This window comes from Amblyomma mixtum, chromosome 5 (genome assembly GCF_055824585.1).
Source record: "Amblyomma mixtum isolate Tamu chromosome 5, ASM5582458v1, whole genome shotgun sequence".
Classification (NCBI taxonomy): Eukaryota; Metazoa; Arthropoda; class Arachnida; order Ixodida; family Ixodidae; genus Amblyomma; species Amblyomma mixtum.
Window position 1 is genome coordinate 70,297,235 of NC_143016.1, and position 26,796 is coordinate 70,324,030.

At 43.5% G+C, this 26,796-nt stretch overlaps 1 protein-coding gene across 9 annotated transcripts in view; it reads right to left on the reverse strand.

Annotated features, from left to right (window-relative positions):
* Positions 1 to 26,796, reverse strand: part of LOC149342581 (DNA (cytosine-5)-methyltransferase PliMCI-like) — a 112,322-nt gene that overhangs the window by 59,710 nt on the left and 25,816 nt on the right. For all 9 annotated transcript variants that reach the window (XM_089544944.1, XM_089544943.1, XM_089544939.1 and 6 more), the window contains 9 exons: positions 25,779 to 26,054; positions 18,254 to 18,323; positions 16,395 to 16,477; positions 11,209 to 11,327; positions 7,302 to 7,391; positions 6,555 to 6,706; positions 5,499 to 5,686; positions 4,207 to 4,402; positions 656 to 754 (listed from right to left, as the gene is read on the reverse strand). In XM_089544944.1, the coding sequence (XP_089401070.1) occupies positions 656 to 754; positions 4,207 to 4,402; positions 5,499 to 5,686; positions 6,555 to 6,706; positions 7,302 to 7,391; positions 11,209 to 11,327; positions 16,395 to 16,477; positions 18,254 to 18,323; positions 25,779 to 26,054 (1,273 nt within the window). The remainder of the gene's footprint in view (positions 1 to 655; positions 755 to 4,206; positions 4,403 to 5,498; positions 5,687 to 6,554; positions 6,707 to 7,301; positions 7,392 to 11,208; positions 11,328 to 16,394; positions 16,478 to 18,253; positions 18,324 to 25,778; positions 26,055 to 26,796) is intronic.

Here is a 26,796-nt window from a genome sequence, read left to right on the forward strand (position 1 = left end):
TCAATCTTTCGTTTCAATTTTACTTTACTGATGGCCAGCCAAAGCCATCAGTTAGGACAAAGTTGCCACATGGCAAAAGCAATTAAACAATTTCCAAAGGCATCTATCACATTTATGACAGCAAGATCAGAAGACCAAAACTCGGCATTCACAAAAAAGATCTGTACACAGGGTGTTAAAAAAAAAAAAATTAACGAATTAAAGTACACTTCCACAAATTTACAACAACAGTGATTAGCTAGCAAGCCAAAGCCAGTAGGGGCAACAATCTGTAGGGCATTAAGAAATGGCCCAAGAAAGGCACAAATAGCTTATGAAAAGTATATTTAAAACTGCAACAGTCCCAGTGAATTACACAGCAGAGGAAAGGAAAAGAGCATGGTGGTGAAGCTATCTCAAAGAGCATCGTTTTATTGTCTTTGGTATGCATTTACCTCTGAATGCCGGCATCGCGCGTGCCGCGCTGTCATCATTTCGCGGGAGGTACGTCACCACGGCCAGGCGAAATGGGACTGCAGTTTCAGTTTACTATAACCGAGTTTACTATAACGGGTTTCTACTCTATACAGTGACGAACACTTTTTTTTTTTTTTCACTACGTACAACAGATAGCCATATAAAATGCACTGCAGAAGTGCAAGGTTCTCATCCTCACCTTCTCATCTCCAACTGTCACTGCTGGGTACAGCATCAGTTCTCCTACTTTTTCTGGGCTTCCACACCATGCTATTTTTTTCTTTTTACCAGGTGGATGCTGCAGATTTTATGAAAAAAGGACAAAATAAATTTCTGGTTGGTTCACCATGCGGCATATGTGTACAAAGTAGAAATGCTTTCCAGGGAATAGTACTCCCATCCAACAGCCATCCAGCTCCAGTGACCAGTCCCGGCTGTCAATGCGTGTGTGATTATGGCTTCTATTACTCGTCGATTGGGTTCACCTAGTGTAGCTACAGCTGCCAACGGCCCACCCCAACTGTAAACCACCAGGGATGGGCCATTGAAACCTGTAGCCACACTAGGCAGACCCGATCAACAAGCTATAAAAGCCATAACCACATGCACACACAGCATAAATAGCCAAGCCGAGTCTTTACGAAGCACCCCTCACATCCCCTGTCTACTACCACCATCTTGAAGTGAGGAGCTTTCAAGTGCAGCATGCAAAGTTGCCAATGCCACTACGACCTGGCAGTGATAACGTAAATGCAGACAATTTTAAAGTGTCTGTCCAAACATATGCACAGCCTTCTTTTCCTATCTTTTGAAGAGAAAATATTATCTGAGGTAACGCACTCAACAGCACCTGCTTTTTGATTTTCAACATGCTTTAAGGGGCACGCAACTCTGATATCATGAAAGTCGGATAAAATTCAGTTTTCTAAAAACCAAAGTAGCCACTCGTACGACTCATTTTCTATGCTGCTTCGAAGTAAGTTTCATTGCTGAAATCTACCAGAAAGTATTCCAAAAAAAAACTATTTTATCCACTGTGGTGGTGCTTGAATTGGTCGTAAAATAGACACTTTTTAAATCCAAGAATCTTTGCAGCGCTATTTTTGGCTAAGCAGAAAGCTAGTTCTTTTGCTTCAAAACTGGTGCCTCAGCTCGATTGCACACTTAGAAGCAAAAAGACAAAAAAGCTAAAATTTCGTGGCTGCCCGCATCTGCTATTGCACTAGGCTACCTATGCTTGCTCGTCTCATCCACAAAAGGGGCGATATGGCTCTCAACAGAAGTCTTTATTTCTAGATGTATTTACATAAACTTTTTTGAGCATATCAGAAATAATTTTACGACTAATCTTACAAAATTTCATTGTTACATCTTCGTAAAATTGTTTCCTAATGTATAATTTGCCTCTAAATTTTGTGAAAAGGCTCCAGAGTTGGGAGAATGTGCCAGGAAGCTGGTTCAACATTCACTGCATTCCTACTGGTATGCTACAGATTAAGACATTCTTAGAATTACTTTTTAAGAAAGCACTAATTTTGGTTTTGAATTTTTTGCTACGTAGTCTGCATCGACGTATGTAGAGTGACAAAAAAAATTTTATGCAAAGCATCTAAAATTCCCGAATATGAAAAACAAAGAATGTCTTTACCTGTACTATGGTCCTTGGAGAGCAGCAAAACAAGCGGGGTAAAAATAGATAAAACAGTCGTGAAGAAATCTACTTCGCAGGGTGAGTATCTAGGCGCAAAACTGTGATTGAATGTTCGCCCGCAATGCGCAGCCGCTGCGATTCACAAAACAATTTTTTTAGAGTATTTCCCGGCCAATTCAGCAATGAAACTTTGGGACACCATAAAAAGCGAGGCATACAAGCAGATGCAACAATTAAAAAAAAAAAAATGCCCACTTTTGGGATTTCAAACCTGCGTCCTCCCTTAAGTTTGGAAACATTACTAACATGCACAAACATTTTCATCAAAATCCATAAAAAAATAATAAAGTTTGTGCTGAAAGCCACGTCCCCCCTTAACACATTCACTACAGCAGCAATTTTCGGGGCCCTAATCCCTGTACATCATGGCACATCAGTGGGCCACCCTCATCTTTCCTTGGGTATGGCATAACACCAGTGAACCTTGAGCAAAGTAAACTTTTTGGAACCGACCTGGCATGTATGTTTTTCGCGGGCTCTTTGAAAAATCCGAGTGGTCCCATTTCTTCGTAGAGCCACTCAGTATTCGTGCCAAACAGCAGGATTACACGACGTTACCCACCGGTTTTGGGAGGAACATTTTTGGTGCCTCCCTGTGTTGGACTCTCCTATATGTTTCAACAAGCAACATTTGTTTCTTACCTCATCGCTTAATTTAGTTTGCCATGTTTCTCAAAGTTTCTAATTAGTACTATATGCATGATACTGTCATTGCGAGGCATGCTTATTTCTCTCATTTCGGTGTTGTGAGCTCGCGCACCACAACTGTCAGCTCTCTCAGTATCAAGTATTTCATCACAACCCAGGAACCTGCAGCACCTTATCTGATGCCCGTGTCGTGTCGCCTATAATGTTGCGATAATAGAACACCTAAAACACCTGTGTAAATAGCACTGCATTCAATCTTTTCATGTATTGTTTTCTTCACAAAAAATAATAGCATTCACTAAGAAATAAAAACTGACACGTCGTAGTGACCTTTTGGTTTTCTGTCATTTCCCTTGCTCTACAGTGTTTCCAAAAAAAGACCACTTTTATCCACCAATTTGTATATAAATCTCAGTGTACTTGTGGTATTCTTCCTTCTTGACAAGGTATATCTGGCAAGTGTTGTAGTGGTGCATGCTATTTTCTGGGAATGTAATCCGGGTGAGATCACATTCTAAAGAAAAGTTGCAACAGGGCAGTAATGGGTCGACTCTTGCGACTCTTATGTAATGTTTGATAAGATGCCAAGTGTGCTTAGACCCCAGCATTTCAAACCATAGCATCAGTAGCTTGACTGCTCGAAGCTTACTAGACAATAATACTTTTAACAGGCAGCTACAGGCAATACCATGCCATCAATGCTTCTGTATCGACTGCATATGCATATGCACATAGTATCTTCATGGATCTTTGGCTGTCAACACAGGGTAGTGTAAAGGCTGGTAATGTTCATGCAGTTGCTGAAAGGCTGAGACATCAGTTATGTATGGTCTCACTGAAAAATATACTATGCAGTACAAATCTAAAGAGTAGCTCACTGCAGGACAATGTGTGTTCAAAAAGCAGGTTCTATCAGAGCTCTGACATTTCTTTGGTGCCATTTTAAGAATATACTTGAGGTATGACAAGCGCTATATAAAAAAAAATTCCATCATCAGCATGAAACTGCACGAGTGTTTCTATTGCATGTTTAACAAAAGTAATAATTTTAAAAGAAATTAAAATTGCCCAAAAGAGATTTTCAGTCCCTGCTTTTCAACTTTTTATATTGATATTATAAGCTGCTTGTCTTCATATACAGTACAAACCATCAGTGTTAATGATAGTGTCAGAAACATCTGGTGTAAAATTACGGTAACTCTACGTTGCCATCAAGCTTGCAGGCTCTGCTCAACTACTAGCTGAAAGTGTCTGCAAGACATGAATGTAAGAGATTGTAGTGAATGTAAGACATGAATGGTGGCGAGACACCAGAATTGCAATCTGAAGCCGCTTTCCTTGCATAAAAGACCAGCATTCTGAATTGTCACTGAGGCTGACAGAGCACACACCTTGGGCAGCCAACCTTTGCAGGAGGAGCAGATCTCTGGACTCCGACTGTTGGTCACACCAACACTGCGCCTTCTGTTGGTTCCAGCCATCTGGGAACCAAATGCTTCCCAGAACACTTCTCGAACCAGTGGGGTGCATGTGGCCAAAGTTTCACCGGCCTGACTGTAGTGCCTCAATGGTGTGTCCTTACTGACCCTGCACAATAAGGTCAAAAGGCAGAATGGTCAGACAGCTGTGCATCACAGCGAAACAAACACTGAGGACAAACTGACGCTTGCGTGTATCAATAGGCTAGAGCAGTCTAATGACAAAGAGGATATTTTCACTGAAGACTGAGAAAGGGCAAAAGATAAAATACAGGTATCACCGCACCTGGCCATTTTCGTATGCAAACTACGATGACATCAAGGCCTATTTTTGCACATGGGTCTTTGAGGACAGGCTGCACTTCCATTCACTTCCAAACAGTTATCGCGAAGCACTTTTCATTACTGACGTCACAAGCTTGAATTGCTTCTGGAGGGCAGCTGGCTTTCCCACTTAACGCTCAGCTCTCAGTATTCGTCCTGTCACTTTCATGTTTCTTCTAGCATAAGCTCAGTCATCTTGCTTTGGTCAACTGTGATATGTGGAAAAGCCCACTTGCTGAATTTCGTATAGTGCTTCTGTGGGGGCTCAGTCAAGGTGTTACAGGCAAAGCAAGTGATCCATGTTAATATCCCGCCTATTACGTACTACAATGTAGCAGATGCACCTCTGACGTGCATACAACAGCAGGACTGATGACAATTGGAGAGGTACTGATGCTAGGCCAGACAATAGCTAAGCCAAGCTGTTATGCTATAGCCCGATTTTCTGAGCTTCACCGCCAACCTGCGGCTCTGGCCATTTTCAGCCACGCATACACCAGACAACAAAACTCAACTACGTGCTGTTTCTGAACCCTGACTAGCGCATCGCTAAACATTTCATTTTCCTTATAGAAGCAGTCTAGCCAGACTGCTGCCAATGAGCTCCCCTTGCTTACGCAGTGCTTTTTTGGCACTAGGTTCTGGCCACAGCTGCTCCCGGTGAGCTGAGGTCAGAACCCGTAGCTTGAAGCAATGCCCATAAAACAGAAATCTGCAAGCTTCTGTAGTGCACTTATTCACGCAAGTGAGAAATGTGCCACAATTTATAGGAATGTAGGCCATGGACTTACAAAGGAAGCTCAATTTTTCTAAACCAGTGAATAACCTGCCAGCAGCATCAGCAGGGCCATCACTGATGTAAGTACACGAAAGACCCTTACTCAAGTTTTTTGATCTGGCACAAATCAACCAGACGCTGAAGGCATGGCGCTCTTAGTGCCGTAGGTTCACTGCTGACATCCCGGGCAGCATCATAACTGCAGGCATGCTTGGCAACGAACGCACCATGCTCCAGCAGCTCCTCCTCAGAGAAAACATCTTCGCCTTCCTGCTCCGGCATTTTGGCACCCTGCATGCACACACAAGAACAATGATTGTGGTCTTTCCAGGACTGCAGATCAGCACACAGAAAGAGGAGATAGCCTTGACAAAGGCAGGGTCTTCTCGGTGGCAGCGATTAGTTACTGCTTCGGTGGCGCGCACTTCTGGATTCTGGCGGCTGCGGTGCTGAGCCTCTGCTTGGGCAGCTCGTTTAGCAGCAGCGGCAGACGAAGCATTTCCACCGATTGCGTCACTCATTCTTCAGAAAAAAACTGGTTGAGACTATTTTGTATTGTAGTATTACATAACCAGATAGTTTATACTAGGAAGACAATGCTGTGAGTGGTGTGGCCAACATGGACAATCTATCGTGTGCAGCACATCTCACAGCACCAACGGAGTGGAGTGCGGTGTGACTGCGAGGAGGCAGTACGTGGGTGCGCATGGGCATGTGCCACCGTAGACAGACGTCCCCTCCCCGAGCCAACGTACGTCCGCTCATGCAGTGGTGATGGACAGTGGCACACACAGTGCACCTAAAGCCTCTAGGAACGCCCACACCACCACTCTGGCAGCATCCAAGAGCGAGCTGCGGTACTCTGTTCACTCGGTTACACCGACGGCGACGCGGCTTAATCCACGAATGGGCGCTTAAGAGCTGCGCTCTAAAATTTATTCCCCACAATTTTTGCGATACAAGAATTGAGGCTTCTCCTTCTGAAGAGTAACTGGCCTTACATGGTACTTGCAAGTGGGCTAAACGGAAAAGATGCCGTGTTCTGCATTAGCTTGATGCAACAATGACAATGACAAACTCTTTGTTTCTTTACTGTTTTCTCTCTATAAATGCACCCTAGCTGAGATGAGTAGAACATGCTTTTACCTCTAGCACTTACCTGGATCAAGCTGACCAGGCGCTCATAGCTGCAGTTAGGATCATCATTGACAGCATCAACAACCAACTTTGTAAGGTACATCTTGCGGTGCAGAGGCCTTACAATGTCAGCATAGGCACTGTGCACACTGGAGATGTAATAGTCTGCTGCATCTGCAAAGATAAAAATGACCATTGCTCCACTTTCTTGTTGAGTACAACCACAACAGTCAGCACAGCAAAGCCTCCACTAACTGATGTGCATGTTGCATGAGCTAATTGTTCCTTTCATTTATCATGGAGGGTGCCTGTGCAAGTGAAACAACTTAATTTTTAAATCATTTTATGCAACAACATTGGGGCAGAGGATGTGACGTATGTGCATCACGGAGTGTCACTATTTGATTGACACTGCTCTGCGCCCTCCCGCAGGTGCGCAGTTCTTGACTGGAATGAGAAATGGCTCAAATAATCGATTTTTCAAAATTCTAAAGGCTGAAATGACTATTACTAATGGCTGGCTACAAATCTAGTTGCAACCAGGTTCAGCGGTGGCAGCACGTGTGCATGTATGTGTGTAATCCATTGAGATGCCGCAGTCTTATTTTGATCATTTCACAAGCAGATATATCACAAGCAAACCCAAGCTGCTAGATTTGTTACTCATATAAGGTACAAATATTAGAAACAGCCAGTATTATTCCTGGCAAAAAGTTCATCCATCCATGACCAACACACAATTAAAAAGAAGAAAGAAAAAAAAGTTTACCAGTGCTGATTCCAACCACAGGCTTCTCTCCACTTCCATATCCCACTAGCCACCAAGATATTATTGGCCCAATATCCTTGCATTCAATGCCTGTAAAACACCAAGCATTCACAAATTCTCGTCACAAATAATGGTCAAATAGACATGTGCAAAACCAGCAGAACACTCTCAGCATTTTCAAACGTGTCCGAAACTGCTGTAGACTGGAACAAAGACCAAGTTAAACCAAAATTTTAAACAAACAGCCATGCAATCCAGATCAGCTGGTCTCCTAAGCATGTGATGTCATTTTTCTTATCAACACAAATTAAATGAATATAAACAGGAACGTTCCATAATCCCCCCCCCCCCAAAAAAAAAAACATAGGTAGCTCTCAATTAAAACATTTGAAAAAGCAAATAACAAACATTACTCAATTTTTTTCATTTACTCATAACCATTATGGACCACACTAGTTTCACTTAAACGTGTTGACTCAGACAGGCCAGAGTGAAACTACTGCAGAGGTTGACACGGAATTATTGCAACAAAAACTGTGCCTCAGCAATTACAACAGATAATAAGGAATCATCTCCTTACAATTGTCCAAACATTGTCAACACTGTCAAAAAGTGCGCTTGGCAATGCTCCCATTTTCTCAAGTATTCTCGGCAGCTTTTGTGCTCACAGGAACAAGTGAGGAGTTCTTTTTGTCGAACTGAGCCAGATCCAGTAAACGAAACTAAGTCAAATTATACTGTAACAGCAAGCAAATCCATACATCTTTAATTTGGAAAAACTGGGACAATGAAATGGGCTCAGAGCAACATCGAGAAAACCTGTGGGCAAATCATATTTCAAATATAGCTCATAGCTTTTATCATAGCTTGGACTACTTTGAGTGTGGACTCGGCAGAAGACCTGAGACCAGAAGACGGTGATAAGAAAGGGCTCACTAGGCCTCTTACCGAGGAAGCAAGAATGTGCCCCTGCTATATTGAATGTTAAAGCATTTAGTTAGGCTAGAGCTGTGCACGGGCTCGGGCCGGCCCGAAAGCCCGTACCCGGCCCGGCCCGCGGGCCGGGCTCGGGCCTTGCGGAAGTCTATTCACCCGGGCCCAGGCCGGGCTCGGGCCACGGTATATTTGTCTCGGACGGGCCGGCCGGGCTTCGCGATTGCTCCTGCGTGGCTCCAGCCCCCTTGCTCAGAGTTTGAGCTATCACAGTTTTGGAGAAGCAAGGCAGCGACGTACCCAAAGCTTTCTCTTCTTGCCAAGAAAGTGTTAGCCATTCCGGCTACCAGTTCAAGCAGCGAGAGAAATTTCAGCGATGCCGGGTTCATTATGCAGGAGCGCCGCACTTGCCTCAAGCCGTCATCAATGGACGATTTGTTGTTTTTACATAATAACTTCGAGTGATAACTCTCTACATGCGCCGTGTTTGCATATACTCACTAATTTTCATCTAGACCATGAGAGCCAAACATTTTAAAAACACTGAAATAAACTGATTTTCCTTAAATTATCTCTTTCTGTTTCGCCGTCACTTCAATTTCAGTTTTGCAGGTCGGGCCGGGCCCGGGCGGGCTTAGGTTTCTTCAGTGTCGGGCCGGGCCGGGCCTCCGTCAGTAGTGCAGGGCTTGGGCCGGGCGCGGGCTGAAATTTGCGGCCCGTGCACAGCTCTAAGTTAGGCCAGTTCATGCTGGTTTCCAAAAGTAATTAGCAAAATGGCAGACGCAGGGAAAAAATGACAGGAGTAGTAGTCGTCCTGTCATTTTGTGTCCTGCCTGCATCTAAAATTTCGTTATTAATCATGAATACAGGATGCTAAAGTGAAGTAAAATACATTCTAAATCTTATTCAATCTTGTTAGCTTAACTTTCTGCTGCCAAAGTGTGAACACAACAAAAGAAGGCTGTCACATCAGCACTTGTGACAGAAGCCTGCTAATCACCTTTATTTGCTAATGTTGCTGAAGCACAAAAGTACCCCCGATTACACACAGTGAATGTTCTGTTTTTGTGCTGAATTCAGTGTCAGTAATCATTTTTAAGGAATATATTCATAAACAGAGCTTGAATTACTATTGCAGAAATATAACAAAACTGGTTCAAATCAAGTGTCACATAAAAACAGCAAAATCCAAAGTTTACATGCAGATACTGACCAAATTATTTGCTTAATTTTTCATTACATGGTGGTTTAGAGCGACTCCAACGTACATGCAAAACAGATCCCATAACAGCTTAGATAGCACTATGGTTTATGCGGATAAGAAACTTTCATGTTTTCCCCAGTTCATGTTTTAGTGGATTAGGCTCATTACGTCACTGATCTTATACTACTGGCTTCCTCATCGGAGCCACAAAACGAAAGAGTCCGACTGACCCATCAGTTGATTTCATCAGCAATGAAAATTCAGTCGATTGAAAGCTTCTATTGCAACAGACTATCAAACGAGAGAACAGGAGGAAATTTAATGTCTTCAAGCCAAACTCAAGCTTTACAGCTTTATCCTGTTTCAGATGGCACAAAAAAAAAAGTGTGCTCACAGTTATATGTTTCTCAGTCGTACAAAAGTTGCAGTACTCTATTGTCTGTAGCGCTGGGCAAAATATAGCAAATATATATGCCTTTATTGGCATGTAGTATTGGCACTCAAGAGGTAGGCTCCGGAGAAGTGAAACCTCATCGCATCTACTTTGCCAGGGGTAAGGCGCTTGAGCCTGTGCGGTTCTCATATTTATTCAGCTACGTTCAAGCGCAACTATTATCACTAAAAGTCAACACCAGAGCATTGTTTCCTTTCCTCCACACAGCACCACTCGAGCCATTTAAACAAGTGCGATCGGGTCTGTAACTTTTCGAGGACAAAATAGGGCGCACAAAATTTTCCTCACAAAAATGTATCCTCAAAATTTTGTGCACAAAATATGCATTGATGCAGCCATTAAAGACATACGTGCCTAACAGAAATTAAAAGCGCTGTCACAATGTCAACTGAAGCATATCAGTGATGGGCCGCTTAGCCATCTTGTTACTTTTATAGGTTAAATAATAATTCCAACTGAATGCTGTTAACTTTTCTTCAGCTCCACTACATGACTGGCTCTCTTCAAATAACACCATGCTTCAGAAACACTACTTTTTTTTTTTCATGCATGCTTATGCAAAGTTCACTGCACGCTTCCAAGGTAGCAAAAAAGATAACCTTGAAACAAGAAAAAAGCAATATAGATAAAGTAAATTGCAAGAAAAAGTACTAAGAAGGCCCTCTGGTTGCTGGTAGAGAAGGCCCTCTAGAAGGCCCTCTGGTTGCTTTTTACAAACAGTGGGACGTCGCGTGCAATCATGAGCGGGCTGAAAAGCTGGACTGGGTGGCCAGTGCACTTTCCAGTTGGGTCTCTCTGCAGAGCACAACGACCTGCAGCTCTCTGATGATGAGAGTTTTTGCTTAAAACTGAGAGTTAGAGTTGCTTAGAGCAGTATTGCAATCCATGGATGTGAACGCAATGATACCAGTTGGACTCGTACAGAACGATCGTAGAATTAACAAGAGCTCCTAACCTAAGAGTATTAGCAGGCCTGGAAAAAGCGTGCTCTGTCAGTGCTTCCTAGCTGCCACTTTGCTCTTTGCATGGCTTGCAAGCATGCTTTTCGCATGTTCCATTGTTCAAAAAGAAGAGACTGAGGAAAAGAGAAGAAACTGCTTTTCTGCACGTGAACAGTGCATTCCACCATATAACAACATTCTGACATAGAGAAAACTAGTCATCTTTTGCTAACAAGAACTAATCCACAGCACCATGCAGCAAACAGCCAAATATTTTTACCATCAGACTATGCCAGTCGCATGTGCAGCAGTACATCACCCGCTGAACTAAGCAGGAACAGCTCAGCTGAATGGCTGAAACTAAGTCGCACTCACCTTGACCTTCCTCATCCCACACTGGTGAAACTCGAGCAGACAAGAAAAAGCGTGCCCTGTCAAGCCTTTGAAGCCCGGGTCCATCGAGGGCAACAAGGTGGTTACTGCTGTCATAAATCCTGGGACGACAAAGTCACAAAGGTAATGATGGCTACACAGCCTACATCTGACACTGCCTGTCAGCCATTAAATGCACACAACTTGCCTTCCTGTTCATGCACCGGGAAATTACCTGGTAGAACAAACACATTCAAACCTCGATATAACGAACATAGATATTGCGCATTATTGGCTGTATAAAATACTTCCTAGATAATTTTAGCAAATACACGCAATTTTTGCTTTATATACCGAACGCGGTTGGCCACAGAACGGATATACGCACCCCCCCATTGCCAAGTGGCGCACACTCAGATGGCAGGCGGCAGGCTTTGCGGCATTACACAAGTGATCAATGGTGATGGGGCAAGCATTTGAGATAAGTTTGCATTTTTATTTCGCAATAGTGCTCTTATCATACACTTGACAATAACACCGTGTATGATACAGCGGAGAGAAAGATTGTTAGCTAGACGCTTGGCACATGCCTCTTGCACCTGTTGACAGCACTCCGAACACGTATAAATACATATAAACAAATACACATATAAATAAATAAAGCACCTCGAAAGCAGCACATGGATGGTTGTAGACTTGCAGTAGGTACCCTGCGCTCACATTGTGGAGAAGCCATCGTAGTGAGAGCTTAATCTGCTACCATTGCGTGCTGGAAGTGCTGTGCAGCGAAGCCAACCTAACTGGCACTCGGTTTTTCGCAGCTTGTGGAACCACCTCAAGTGTCTTTGCAATGGCACTAGAACTTGGAGAAAAGTCTTCCTTTTCTTTTGTAGGGTCCGCCTGAGTCACCATCCCTTCCCTGACTAAACCGTGCTGCTTTTGCGTGCATTCTTGACAAAACCTTATATTCAAAATTTTGGCTACACTGAACTATGTTCTACCTGTTTCTTATAAATAGGTTAAACTGTATAATGAGTGAAAACTTTTTCAGCCATTTTTTTTACGAGCCAGATTGTTTATATTACTGTGCAGTGGTGAACTGTCTGCTATCCATTTTTGTTAGTGTGCTCATAAAGCGGCACATGTGGTGTGGCTCAAATGTTACAATACACCAGTGCATATACATTTGAGTATAATGTAGCAGTTCATAAATATGCATCACCGTGAACAGATCTATTGAGCCACAATCAGCAGCTCTGTGTTAACAGTAAAATGAAATATGCAAAAATACTCTAATAGTTCTCTCATCGAAATGCACCACAACCTTCTTATTTGCAATAATAAAACAGGAATATAGTAAACACTTTCCAGCAGAGAGGGCTCTTTTCTATGACCATACTTCAGCGGAATTCAATTGTAAGTACAGTTGAGCCCACTTACAATGGCTGCAGTTATAACAAACTCTCGCATATTATAAAAAAGGGCAGTGCTACTACCAAAACATGTATTGCAGTGATGCCACCACGTCCTAATTAAAACGAACACCTGTGGCCGCATTAAGCAGTTACAGTGAATGAGGAGAATGAGCAAACTCTTTTATGTAATATAAAAACTCTCACCTGTATACTGCCAGGAATCTTTGTACTGTTTGTTCACATGGCTTTATCATTTGCTTGTCATGCAAGATGCGACCAGACTTATCTCGAATGATTGCAGTCACCTGCAACTGCTTCCACTATATTCCAAATATTTGCTGTGGCTCCTCCTTATCTCAAAGGCTCCTTGCTAGCTTTAAACTGAGCCCGACTGACAGCAGCAGGATTTGTGTTCGAGCACGCTTGTTGCTATCGCCGCTGTCGAGTCATTCAGTTCTTTGTGGCCGTGAGACAACCCAATAAAAAGTTTCTTTCAGAAGATTTTTTGCTGTCTTCCTGATTGCCGTCCCCACTATGCAACAGTGCAACACCCATGACCACTGGAAAGAACATGGTGATCGCCCGAAAAGGTGGCCTAAAAATTGCATTTAACCACGGGCCAGGCCTATGCTGATGGGCCACAAGGTCAATCGCATGTGTGTGTGCTGGCTGGACAAAGCGTATGAAGTGGAAACAGAAGCGTGGTGGGCATGAGATGGGGCAGCATTTAAAGTGAAACTACAAGACATGGTCAGTGATCAACTAATTGAGGCGGCTGAGTACCAGTCACATGGAGCACATCACCTGACCAATTGGATGTCCCCCTTGTGCGTTGCTGCCATGCGCAGGCAGTGCGTAGAGGCCACACAGTACAATCTTGGTCAATTGTGGTCCCGGGTTCGAACCCCGGAACAGGACGAATTTTTCTTTAACTGTGAAGTTTCTGAGAAAGCTGTATAGCTTTCCTTTGTAGCCGTAAGGCTGCGCTTGGGTGGATGTCAATGAGTAATTACTCCCTTATTACAAATCTACTTCACCTTGGGGGATTCCCCTAAACATTTGCCCAACACTGTTCCCACTTCGAGTTATTGATCAATTCGCTCTCGCCCTACCATAAGCTTGCCGTCCCGGTTAGCTCAATTGGTAAGCGACTGCTCCGGTGAAGCGGTGGTCCTGGGTTCGAACCCCGGACCAGGACGAATTTTTCTTTAACCCCGAAGTTTCTGAGAAAGCTGTATAGCTTTCCTTAGTAGCCGTAAGGCTACGCTTGGGTGGATGTCAATGAGCAATTACTCCCTTATTACATTACAACCTGCGCATACATGCACTGTTTCAGCTTCATCGTTACACCATTACAGCTTTTGCCAGGATCGGAGATGTGAAGGTCGACCTAAAACCAGCTGTCGTCAGCACTTTAACCGTGATTAGTTACGCTGCATTCCTAAAGCAGCTCACCTGCAGCAAGGTTTTGGTAAGGAGCATGTAACCGCACTGGAAAGCTTGGAAAATGCTGCGATAGGGTCAGCTTTGAAGAAGACGTGCTTAACGAATGCAGGTATCAAAAACCGAATTCAAAATAGATTCAAACAACCGAACTGGTGAATAGGGCTACCCCTAACAACCACCCCTTGCTAGAGCTGCCCATAAATTTGCCCCCGATGACCACTGCCATTCCTGCTCACTTGCCAGCACGAAGAGCACTACTACTTTTTGGCTCCTATCAACCTGAAACAACAAAGAGATGAAGAGGGCAAGACCTTCCTCATATCTGCCAGCCCTAGCACGCTCACACAGCTATGTAGAATCCTGTGTGAAGCTTCAGAGAATGGCAGGAAGGTAAGGCTGCTTCACCACTAGCACCAATCCAGGTTAAGTTATCACTATTCTAACTACGAAGTGATGTCCCCGCAAAGAACAACTGCAAAGACAACTTACCTTTTTATCATCCATACAAGCGTCCAAAAACACATTTTACTAGTGTCCCATGACCACCCAACCGCATGCCATCTCAGATTCAGGCGCACACCTCAGAGAATTCAGGATGAATATATTGCCAGCCATGCCCATGTGCTCATATCACAACATGTCAAGATACGCCGAAACTGTCAAAGGCAAAAGGTTGGCAGGTTTCTCAAAGCCAACTGCACCACTGACGACAACATCCTAGCAGACCAAGATGAACCCACTCAGCCCCTTCCTAACATCAACGCCAGGTAATAAGTAATATGTAAATTGTTGCAACCAACCTGCTCACCAATTATGCTGCTTCAAAAGCATTGAATAATGGTAATGCAGCTGGGCTTACAAACATTTTCATACAGAACATCTAACCATGGCATGGTTCCTCAGAAGTTCTCGAGATAAAGAATAGAAGGCCATTTAAGGCCGAGCTTATGCAAGCTATTCTGTACCATAATAGGACTAGCCACCAAAGGACCTGTCTAGGACCTGTCAACCAACAGCCTCATGAAGAGCTTAAGACCATCACAGGCATGCTCGCAATGTGCACTGATATGGGACGAAAGACATGACATGCCACCCTTCCGGATGATGCCATTTTTGCCTACACTACTGCACAGCGCAAATCCCACCTTTCAGGCTTGTCCACAGCAAAGAACCTGCAAATCGTGATGCTGCATGTCATTCTTTCCCAAAGAGACTAACCTTAGCACTGCTCCACGCCTCCAGAATGAACAAGAAGGCCAACAGCTCCGCCTATTTGCAATTCAAAGATCAGCAAGAGACTCTGTGCAAAGATACTCCCCTGCCATCTGAAGACCGAGTGAAAAGCCTGCTCACAGTGTTTTGGATTCTTCAACACACAAGCAAAGAAGCAGCCCATGTGATCCACCTCTAAAACCTTATTATTTGAGTTAGTGAACTTTAAAGTTGAATTCCTCTTTTTCAGCTGCTTTACATAAAGCTTCTTAAATTTAAGAATTTAGCATTTATTTTGTGAGCACATAATGGTACAGAATTTTGTTTTCTTTATAATTCTCACCTGTGCTGCAGCAGTATACATGCACTTACATGGCTCTTCTTTTTTTGTGTGTGAGAACGGAAGAGTTCTCTTATGCATGTCTCTGTAGCTCAAATGGTTTGCGATCATGCAAACGTGACTCTTCAATGTTGAGACTGGCTTCAGCAATACATAAGGGTTACTTGGTCAAGTTTAATTAGAGCACAACAGAGAGTTCAAGCTGTTCCGATCCTGATAATTCTGATGAGGTTGGTGCGTTACTCTTGCCGCCCCTGATTTCCTTGTTTTGCCTTGTGGGTTTATGTTTGCCAAATAAACTTGCGTTCCTTTTGAAGTCTTTATTGCTTGCATTCCTACCTGCCTGCTTGCCTGCCTGTAATCACTGCTAAGTGACAATACCTTTGTGCCCAGTATACCAAGTTGGTCTTCCAATTACATTAGGCATTGCCTCAAGCTGATCTGCCAAGGCAATGCTTTTCTCAAAAATAACAATGCAACACTGGCATGTCACTAGAATAACCACTTAAAGAGAAGCACCCATAGTTTGGCGTACCCACTCCTCACCTGGTGACCTGTGGTCACTTTTTAGACAGGCACAGCACCTTATCCTCGGCCATAAAAGAAATAAACTACTGAACACAACAGCATACAGACAAAATCAGTGTAAAAGGAACCTAAGAAGTGTATGAGCAAACAATTTTCCCAAGTGTGGATGGCACACAGCAACATGTCCCAAGGCAAGACTGCCTTGCCTGATGTTGAACATGCTTCACAACAGTGCAAGGCATACTCACTGGGCATCAGATGCTTTGCACGCAGGCTTCTCCCCACTTTCACGGAGGAACTCAGGCCGCTGCATCATGTGCTCTTCTGTGGCCTAACACAATTGACAAAGAACTGTCACTACTTCAGGTATATTATGCCAATAACATATTTGCCAATAAGGTAACTTGTTAACAAATTACAGATTCAGCCAGACAATCCGTGCAAAAGCTGTGCTTGTACAAACGCCAAAGCCTGTACAGCATGCGATCATGATCGCATAGGCCAAATGTCATGCCTCTGTGAAAAATATTAATGCACTTTTCAGCAGCAGAACTTCTTCCTCATCCATCCCCCGGAATGTCAATCAGTTTCAATCCTCTGTGTGGCCAGTTTTTATTCTACTTTGTATGACTTCCATTGAAAACAAAAATAGTCAACACAACCATTAAAATTCTCATTGGAATACCAAACAGAGCTCTCATCCCAATGCATTTGAAAGAAGCATTTTGCCCTTCAAAATTCTGAGGCTAAATGATCTGTGACAGCGCCTTGCCAATTAGGCAGGTTTTAACAAAGGATGAAACACCAAAGGACAAGACGTGCAATAACTTCTGTTGCACCTTTAAAGCAATCAATGTTAACATCAATCACCTAGCTTGCCGCGCAATCTTCCTGCACAATGCATTCTTTCAAAATGTTCTAAACTTGCTCCACAAAATTTTTTAAACCAAGCTTATGTCCTGAAATACTAAATTCCTATCTCTGAACTCTGCTTACACGTTAGACATTCAGTACAAACAGCCTACCTTAAGCCCACATTACAAGATTTTCCGGCTAACCAACCATAAGAAGAATTAAAGAAGTCTGAATGCTGATTATCAACCTCAGACATACCCTATAAATGTGGGTAAGGGCCACACCCGTGTATGCGTCGCACCCTGTTTTCCTAAAAGAAATAAAAAAAAAATTCCGTGTAAGGGCCACACCGAAATTTTCTATGATCCAAGCGGGAATAGCCTTCGAAATGCACGCGCTGTGGCCTTCGCGATTTACTCTGGCTGCGAGCAACAGTGCGCGTGTTCACAGAGGCCACACGCGCGCATAGGAGGTGCCGTCAACGGATGGCGCCCGAGGCCGTGGCTCATCATCATCATTGTCAACTTTTTCCTCTGTCGCGAGCTTCTGCTATCTATATTGGCATTAGTATCACCAGCTCCAGCTGCCAAAGGCACGGAAACTGTGGTAGCATGTTAGTTCACTGTAGTTGTGGCTTTCACGGGCTGCCGCTGAGCATTGCAGTTCTAGCACGATGGGCAAGCACCTTAATAGCTACACAGCTGGGAGTTAACTCTCGAACACGGCAAGCGGGTGGTGGGCAGGAAATTGGACGTGGCCAAGAAATGCGTCCGACGATAGTGCAACCAAAAAGATTCATTGAGAAACACAAGTTGCAAAAAGCGTGCTTTCCGAGGCAAGCTGTGCGAGTTTCCCGAACTGGAAGAAGAGCTTCTCTGTTATGAGATGGAAGTGCGGAACAACGGCTACGCATTGACAGTGGACATGCTGCGCGGCTTCTTGTGGGATGAGCGTGCACCAGAGCACAGCACCAGCTATGAGTCGAAATACTCCGCAAGTGAAGACTGAACATAGAATAAATGCCGCTCATTCCCTGATTGGCGTTTTTTTTACTTAAAAAAAAAAATTTTGCACGTTGCATGTATGGGCTGCACCCCAAAAATTGGCCCTCGAATCTGGAAAAAAAGTGTGGCCCTTACACATGTTTATACGGTAGCTTGCAACCATAAAATATTAGCTGCATGTCATCCAAAGCATCCACGTGTTGGAGAAAAAAATAGAAACACGCACACAACAAAGAAAGAACACTCACAGAGCTTTTTGGAAATGTTGCCATTATCACTTCTCCCAAACGCTGAGAGCAGCATCTGCAGCGAGTCATGCTGCCAACAAGAGAAAAATAAGCAAGAAACACAAGATTGTGTATGGTTTGTGCGACTAAACACAGCACAGCTTGCAAGTAAAAGCTTGATTAATATAGTCATATAGTCTGAGGTCCAGATTAGACATCTGAGAGAAAAGAAAACAAAGCTAGCAATGTGAATGTAGATGTCTACAAACAGCACAAAGAATTCAATCAATCAGTCAAAGCACCCCTCATTATGTCCACAAACGAAGCTTACACATCAAAATTGGGGCAAGGGCCACTGGTTCATAAATGCAGTCGTAAGCAACAGCAGAAGAGAAGTGAACACCTACACAAAGTTCCAAAAGTGCCCTTTTTTAAATAGCTCATTTATTTCTCACCTAAGGATGCAGCACCAAATAGAACGAAGTGATAAAAAGGATTGTGTGAAGGCATTTAATAAAATGTTGAGCTCACTATTCACATACAATTCAAAGATGCTAACACCAATTAATGATACTCAGGCCATGTAGTCTACTTTTCCCTACAACACTCTGTGATATTGTATGATACTTCCTTTTCAAAGTTGTAACTCTTCAGGCCATGCAGAGGGGTGCTACAGGAAAATAGAAAGGTGAGAATACAGAAAGACATTACTACGGCAAATAGAAAACAGAGAGCCAGTCTAGGTCTACGCTAAAATGGAAAGCCTTAGCTCACTACATAAACAGACTTGTCAGCCAAGATTTTACTATTAGGCCAAGAAATGTGAAGCTGCCTGGCCAAATAAATCGTTCACATTCTAAAAGAGAAATGTCAACAAGGAAGTGGAGTTATCTTCTCACTGAAAGAAATAATAATAAAAAAATTGAAATAAAATTATTACTTAACTAAGTTACGACTGAAGTTAAAACATTTGACAAGAGCAGTCATGTTCCTCCAGTTTCTCCCCCTTCTTTCCTTCTTTTCTTTCTCTCTCGGCTTGGCTGGAAGATTTCTACAACTACAGAGGGTTTCAGTTACACTACGACTCAGGGTAGACTGATTAAAAGCAGGCACACCTATCCTCCAACTAATTTCTGCTTTGCAAACATATTCCATGAATACCTTGTTGAATTGTTTGCACTGTTATGTTTTGAGATTAATTTACACGCATTTGCATGCAAGTATGCAACGCTACGAGATTTATTAATTGCAAAGTCCGTAGCTGTGGCAATATCTTAATCATCCAACACCTATATTTTGCAGCGCCGCCACGGTGGCTTAGTGGTAATGGTGCTCGGCTGCTGACCCTGCGCATGATTGGTTACCACACCAGCCAATAGCAGTGGCCGCAGATAAGCGTTATATACTGTCTGCGTGCATGAATGGTGACCCCCGCAGCACCACGTCATGATGTGAAATCTTGGCACAGTGGCACTATTTTCTGCCATGATAATGAACATTATAAAGCCAACAAAACCTCCCTAACACAGATGCTACTGCAAATAATATCTACATGCCCGAGATTTGCACGCTTTACAGAAAGCAGGCAGTACTTGAAATTAGCAGAGGTTTCTCTGTGTGATAAATATGAACTGGGTCAGACAGAACAGTGGGCCAGCCATGAGCAAGAAAAGAGTCTCAACAGACCCCTCCAGTGTCACACCTTGAGAGCAGGTAAGGATTTGTAGGGCGCCCAACAAGTCAGCTCTCTCCTCCCTGAGCTTCTATCACTCAACAGACGACAAACCAAGCCACACTCCTCTTTCAAGTACTGCATGGGCCAACATGATTGCACTCGTGCAATCTGGGACTGCCCATATGGACAAACCACCGTCAGCTTGTCTCTATCTCAGGTCCCAGCTTGAAACCACTTGATCTTCTCCAGGCAGCCCAGGAAGCTTTAGGTAAGCAAGCCTATTAGGGCTACCTTAGATTCTAAACAACAGGGTCTAAACTGGGACAAGAGAAGATGTTTTCTCTTCCTCCTCTCTCTTTCAGCCAAAGAATCACAGCAGGCCAATAAAAAATTACTCAAAAAATAAAAAAGAACAAGACAGCTACTAACTATTTTGCTTCTTGATAAGAAAAAAAATTAAAAAAAACTTTCGAATTGTAAAGTAAAGGTAAAAGTCCAAAATGCTTTCCAACTTTATGCCAGTCTCGCCATGCCTAAGGGAGCAGAAAAAAGTAAAAAGTTTGTCGCCCAGTAAACTGCATTTTATGATGACCCTTCAATACACACAAAGCCCACCTCCCACACGACAATAACAGGCTAGTCATTAGAAGAACAGTTTAATTTTCATCTTCATCCAGCTGAGTGGCGTGCTTCTTTCAACAGACAAGACTATCTATCGTAACTTACACATAACTCTAAAATATTTTGCACCGACCTTGTGCGAGATGCAATAAAGTTTTCTTGTTATTAGATCCATAAGCTGCATTTATTTTTTTATAAGCTCATTAAAACCCAGTCAAATTATGTAAAAGAAGAAGTTTTAAATGAAAAACTATCACCTCCCTGCCCGACACTTAAAATTATTGTCATAAGATTAGAATAGGTGTTACCCACTCTTGCCAAAAATATCCTTAGTTATATGAAATGAATCAACCAAAACCACCTCATTAGGCACAAAGATCTTTTGTCAATGTGTAACCATAAGTTGCAGTATTAATGGTAACCTGTTTACATACAGTGGACAAAAGTGCACAGTGGATATCTAGTCCTGAACGGATATCAAGTGATATACCAGCTACACTTGCTGAAATAGGGTTGCTCTCTGCACACAGCACTGCCAGTAATCCACTCAAAGCACATAAGTGAAAGTGACTGTTGCAAATGCAGCACCCCCCTCCCTCTACCCCCGTTCAAAAAAAAAACTAAATCAAAGCAGCAGCCTCGTGAAGCAGCCTAGACAAGCCCCAGGCACAAAACTCCTGCCGCCCCAAGCAGCTAAAAGAAAGCTGCAGTCCACTTGGCAGCTACATAGTGCCAATGTTAGCTCTTAAAGGGACACTGAGGAGAAATTGAAGTTGGCTTGTATCGACAGAATACCAGCTCCTGATTACAAAAACGCCACTCATACTGACAACAAAGCTCTTGTAACGTAGAAAAGAGCAAGAACCAAAGTACAGGTATCGTCGCCACAGGCCAAACTCGCAAGTACAAGCGTGATGAGGTCATACGACAAAGCAGTGTTGCTAGAACGAATGGTTCTAGCAACACCAGGAACCGAGAAGCCATGAATCACTGAGGCGCAGCCAATGCATGCGCAAATCTCCTTGACGTCGCCAGATGGCGCCACGTGCCCGGCAGCTACGCGCGCTCCTGAAGCATCGGGACAAATCAGCGCCTGTTTTCCGGCGGTAGGCGGGCTCCCGGTATTCCGCTAGCGGTAACAAGGTACACGGTATGCTAAAGGTGTCTATTTGCGAGAACTTCGTTGACGACTTCGAGAACGAGATCCATCGTAACGCTGGCAAAACACCAGTGCAAACGTAATCGAAGTGACTGTAGCGACGGCTGCAATAGCCGATAGATGCCTTCAACGTGCGGCCGGCGGTAGCTTTCTTTTCGGCTGCTGCTAGGCCGCACTGCTGGCCGCCAGAAATCACGGAGTCTGCGCTACGTCATGCGCACGTCATGTTTCACGTCACTTAGTCCTGTGTCGTCATAGGAGAATCCCAAGTTTGAATCAGAGCGGCGGGAAAAACTTTTTCAACTTCGAATTCAAATTTCTTAGAAATAAATGCATCTTTCGCTGCCGGCCAAGTGGCAACAAAGCCATGACATGCCGAACTATCGAATTTTACTATAAAAAAATTATTAATAGTGCTCTCCTCAGTGTCCCTTTAAGTTGGAGCAGTGATACCAGAGCCGAAGTTCTTCCCTATAAGCGCTATACCAAACATACATTTCTACGAGAACAAAAAACTCATCTAGCAAGAGGCATGCTAGTGTATAACTTCAGTTAGCCATGTGCCCATGGTGCTCTCCTAAAAATGCATTGTTTTCAAAAAGGCATTCTTTTTGAAAGTGTACAGGAGTTTCCAATACTTTTTAAGCTATTTGGCACTTCCCATACAATGGCCAAGCCTTGTAGTGGAGATCCCTTTTTGCTGCTCACTCTGTGGAGGCTTTACAAGCTGACATGATCTGCACTTTCCACCGCCTAAAGCATTTCGAGTGCCAGGAGTGGAAAAAAAAACCGTTTTGGCAGTGCTCCAGAGCACGAGTGAAACGAAGAGCAGGTCAGCAGTTCACACACTGCCATGAGATGAACAATGGTTTCAAAGAAATAAACCAGATGTTGGCAGATTTGTACCATGATAAATTGGAGATCAAATTTCAGTCCAGCTTTCATTGCAAAACACCTTTATGTAGAACCGTCAGTGTTTTGCAAATACATCCAGTTTGCTCTAATTTTAATCTACAGCTATATAAAAACGAGGCTGCTTCACAATGCAATCGCAACCATCTTTTATGTCACCCCCTTGCGCTCACTTTCACATACAATTTAATGCAGTAGAACCCCGCCACAGTAAACTCGGATATAGTAAAGTGAAACAGTGGTCCCATTTCGCCTCCGTAGACGACTGTAAATATTTTTTCAGTTATAGTAAAGGTATTTTTCAAAGAAATGGCTATAGTAAAGAGTGTCTGGCCGTGGCGACGTACCTCCTGCGGAATGACGACAACGCGACACGCGCGAGGCCAATATTCTGAGGCAAATGTATACCAAAAACAACAAAACAGAGCTTTTTTTTTTTTAGACAGCTTCAGCACAAAGCTCTGAAGCTGTGAGGAGAAGCCAACTTCTTGGAAGTCCTTGGGTGCCGTAAGGCAAAGCGCGAGGCACGCACGAAAAAAAAAATTAACCCTGGCTATGAACACAAAAAGGAGGAAGTGTGTGTCGCAGAGAAAGGAAAGACAGTAAAAATACAGTGAAGAGTAGGGAAGGGAAGAAAACGGTTAACGTTCGTAGCATGGCAGCGCAAAATACAAGGAAAGCGGAAATACAAGAAAGCCAATTAATTACCAGAGAGCATCCTCAGAGCTATGCCATCACCAACAACTGATATTACAGTAAGGATCCTGATATAGTAAAGATTTTTACTGGTCCGAGACACTTTACTATAGGGGGGGTTCTACTGTACCAGTTTTAAAACGACGTCAAAGAAGTACAGAACACTTTGAAGCGTGCTCTTTCTTTATTCGAAAGCACACAATACACAAAAGCAAGATGCGCAAGAACAGACCTGCAGACAAGAAGAGCAGCACAGCAACCAGTTACGGATGACTAGTCCCGAGCGAATCCCCTTTTGACTGCACCAAGCCTAAATGCAAGAGTGAAACTACGAGCTATGCTTGCTCCTCCTTTTTTTTTTTAACAACCTGGTGAAAACAAAAATATCCCGTGAGCACAAAAGTCTATGTGCATAAAGACGGGAAGTAGTCAACACATTGCTTTACACCTTATAGTGAAGTAGCAAGTGGAAAAAACAAAACACAGAGCTGCTATCAAGGTCAGGCTAAGCCTCACAAAACTACCACACACAACAGGATTTTATCTTTTCTTTGAAGGCTCACCCCACAAAAAAATAGACAGACATTCACGCACTACACAAGCATATTGCAAATCCGCTTCCAAATATAGGTTAAATATTCAAGCTGTCTCTTCCTTTAGCAGCAAAAGGTTGCCAAAAATTATGTTTAGCCCCCTAACGGACCATTTTTAAATTTTTTTTTCAGAAACCATATCAAAATGGTAGTTTTTTTTTTTTTTTCAGTAAATGGGAATATGCTTTTTGAAGCTGAATTTTTTTTTTTTTCAATAAAACAATCTTCATTTAGTAGCTGTGTTGCCATATGTCAAACCTAAAAAAAAAAAAATCCCACAGGACGAGCCCTACTCGCTTTAAACCAATCACTGAGAACCAGACAAGGCATGACGAGCTGGACTTATAATAAGCGAAAAATGACCGTCACAGTCTACTAGGGGGTTAAACATGCCTCTTCCTTTTCTGTGGCCACCCTGTTCCAAATAACCCAAACCGGGAAAGAGATGATCCCAGACGACTTCCCCAACACTTCACAGCCAGGGCCATGCAATTAGTAACGGTCAAAGCAAGCTTGACAGGCAGGCTCATGAACATGCAAGTTTCTGGCACACGCACAGCTACACCCGTTAGCTAGAAACAGGCCCAAACCTTTCAAGTGCAGTTGGCAAAACGCCTGTTGTCAGTGGCACAAGCGAAATGAGTAATTGTTGCTGAAGTTGTAGACAGCATCAAACCAACGGATTAACAAGAGCAGAAAGAGGGCAATTTGTCATGCCGTGACAGTAACTGAATGCAACTTCTTCTGCAAGGACAAGTTCACATCCCAGCCTTGCATTTCTGGCCCCCAAGTTACTTAAGAAGCAGAGCCCATGCACTTTTGTTCTAAGCTTTCCCTTTGGCAAAGTTTAAAAAGAAAACCTGCACAAGTGCTTCACCATTATCAGCACTGTACCCACATGCTGGCACTACCATTATATAAGAAGCAGGAAAAGTCGGCAGAATGAATGCCTCTATTTTGTGGCAGGTGTGCACCATGAGATAACTCATAAAGCATGGCTGTTACATTAAAAGGGAGCATTGAACCACTAAGAACTAACTCAGAAGTAGGATTCCTGATCTTAAATTTGAAAATTTACCAGACAACTGTGCAACAAAGCACGTCACGAATAAGATCAATGTTTAAACACTGAAAGCTGAAAACCTTCCACTCCAAATTTACCAGCTAGTGGATGAGATGGGTGCCTTCAGAGCTAGTGAAGAAAATTTATCAGTCACTACAACAGTCTATACAACAGTGTATGAAACTGTCCAAACTCAAGAAGCAGACATTACGGCTGCTCCACAATACATATGCATTTCTGATAACCTCCAGACCTCGTGCCACCCTCTTTGTGCCAGGACATATTACGTATAACAAGCTTATGTGTACTGCAAGGCTTTGTTCGGAAAAGGTTTCGTTCTCAGATTTTAGAAGGAAAATTCAGTCCAGATATTAATTTCAAACAGTGCCGTGATCATTTTCCTTTCAATGCTCATGATAACTAATATCCTCCGTGCTGGCAACCCATCCCATGCCCCAAGAAACTCCAGACAGGGAGCAAGAACACACGTTCGAATCGCGGAAAGCAAGCGTCTTTTTCACTCTTCAGTTTCCTCAAATGATGCCAGTAGACTAACAGGAGTCCTTGGAAGGGATGTTTCACTTACTTTTTAAGCGAACAACAGACATTACCTGAGATTTAAGTTGAACTGAATGAAGCCTTTTCAGGGTTCACTGCATCTTGTTGTATTCTGCTGCTTCCGTCAACAGCAAAGCAGGTGAAGCGACGAAAAAGATTTTTAAATTCCACACAACAAGGCAGTGGTGGCGCAAAGTTCAGAACAGTCGCTGCACGTGTCATCATTTGTCCCGGCGAGTCAGCGCCAGAGGCGTAACGAAGAGACTGACCAGTTGTCGTCCGAGGAGTCGGTCTCTCGGTAGGCAACTGGGTTAGGCTTGCGTGGACTTTTGCCAACCTTCCTGCGACTTGCTCTCGGTGGGGCAAGGCGACTGCTGTCATCAGATTCACTCTCAACGGCATTTCCAGGATTTGGCTCCTGGTCGCTGGCGCTTACGGTGGCCCGGGCGGGTGAACCAGAATGAGTGTAGGCAGAAAAGTTCTTGAGACGCTGAAGTTCCACAATAGGAACTCCTTTGCTCCGTACACCGAGCATCACTGACAGGCTGGAAAAGAAATAAAAAAAGGTGTATTTTATTGCTTCCTGGATCACTTGTAAAGCCAACAAAAGTTTGAATAACTCGGCAAGCGCAATTTACTTTTGCCACACCTGGCCAAACATTACGGCTCTTATTTGCTACAGCCATTGGTCAAATGTTTTGTTTTTTCCCCTAAACATTTGACCAACACTGTTCCCACTTCGAGTTATTGATCAATTCGCTCTCGCCCTACCATAAGCTTGCCGTCCCGGTTAGCTCAGTTGGTAGAGCGACTGCTCCGGTGTAGCGGTGGTCCCAGGTTCGAACCCCGGACCAGGACGAATTTTTCTTTAATCACGAAGTTTCTGAGAAAGCTGTATAGCTTTCCTTTGTAGCCGTATGGCTGCGCTTGGGTGGATGCCAATGAGTAATTACTCCCTTATTGCTACAGCCATCAAAGCAAGTCTGTCCCATATCCAGGTAACTTGTGCCGCAACTGCAATAACTTGTACCGCAATTTCAGTAACAAAGATCAAGAGGCAAGACAATAAGCGAACCTTGAATGATGTTGATAGGACCACAGATTGGATAGGCCACAATCACTGCTCCAGTAGAGGTGTTCACTATTGTTGCAGAACATAGTGTGATGCTAGTGCCATCGGATGCATGAACCTACAGTACTAGTAGCCATAGTGCTGAACCTGGTCCGCACAGACAGAACACTACGCCTGGGCAAGAAGCTTGTGCAAATTTTTAGTAGAGTGAGTAC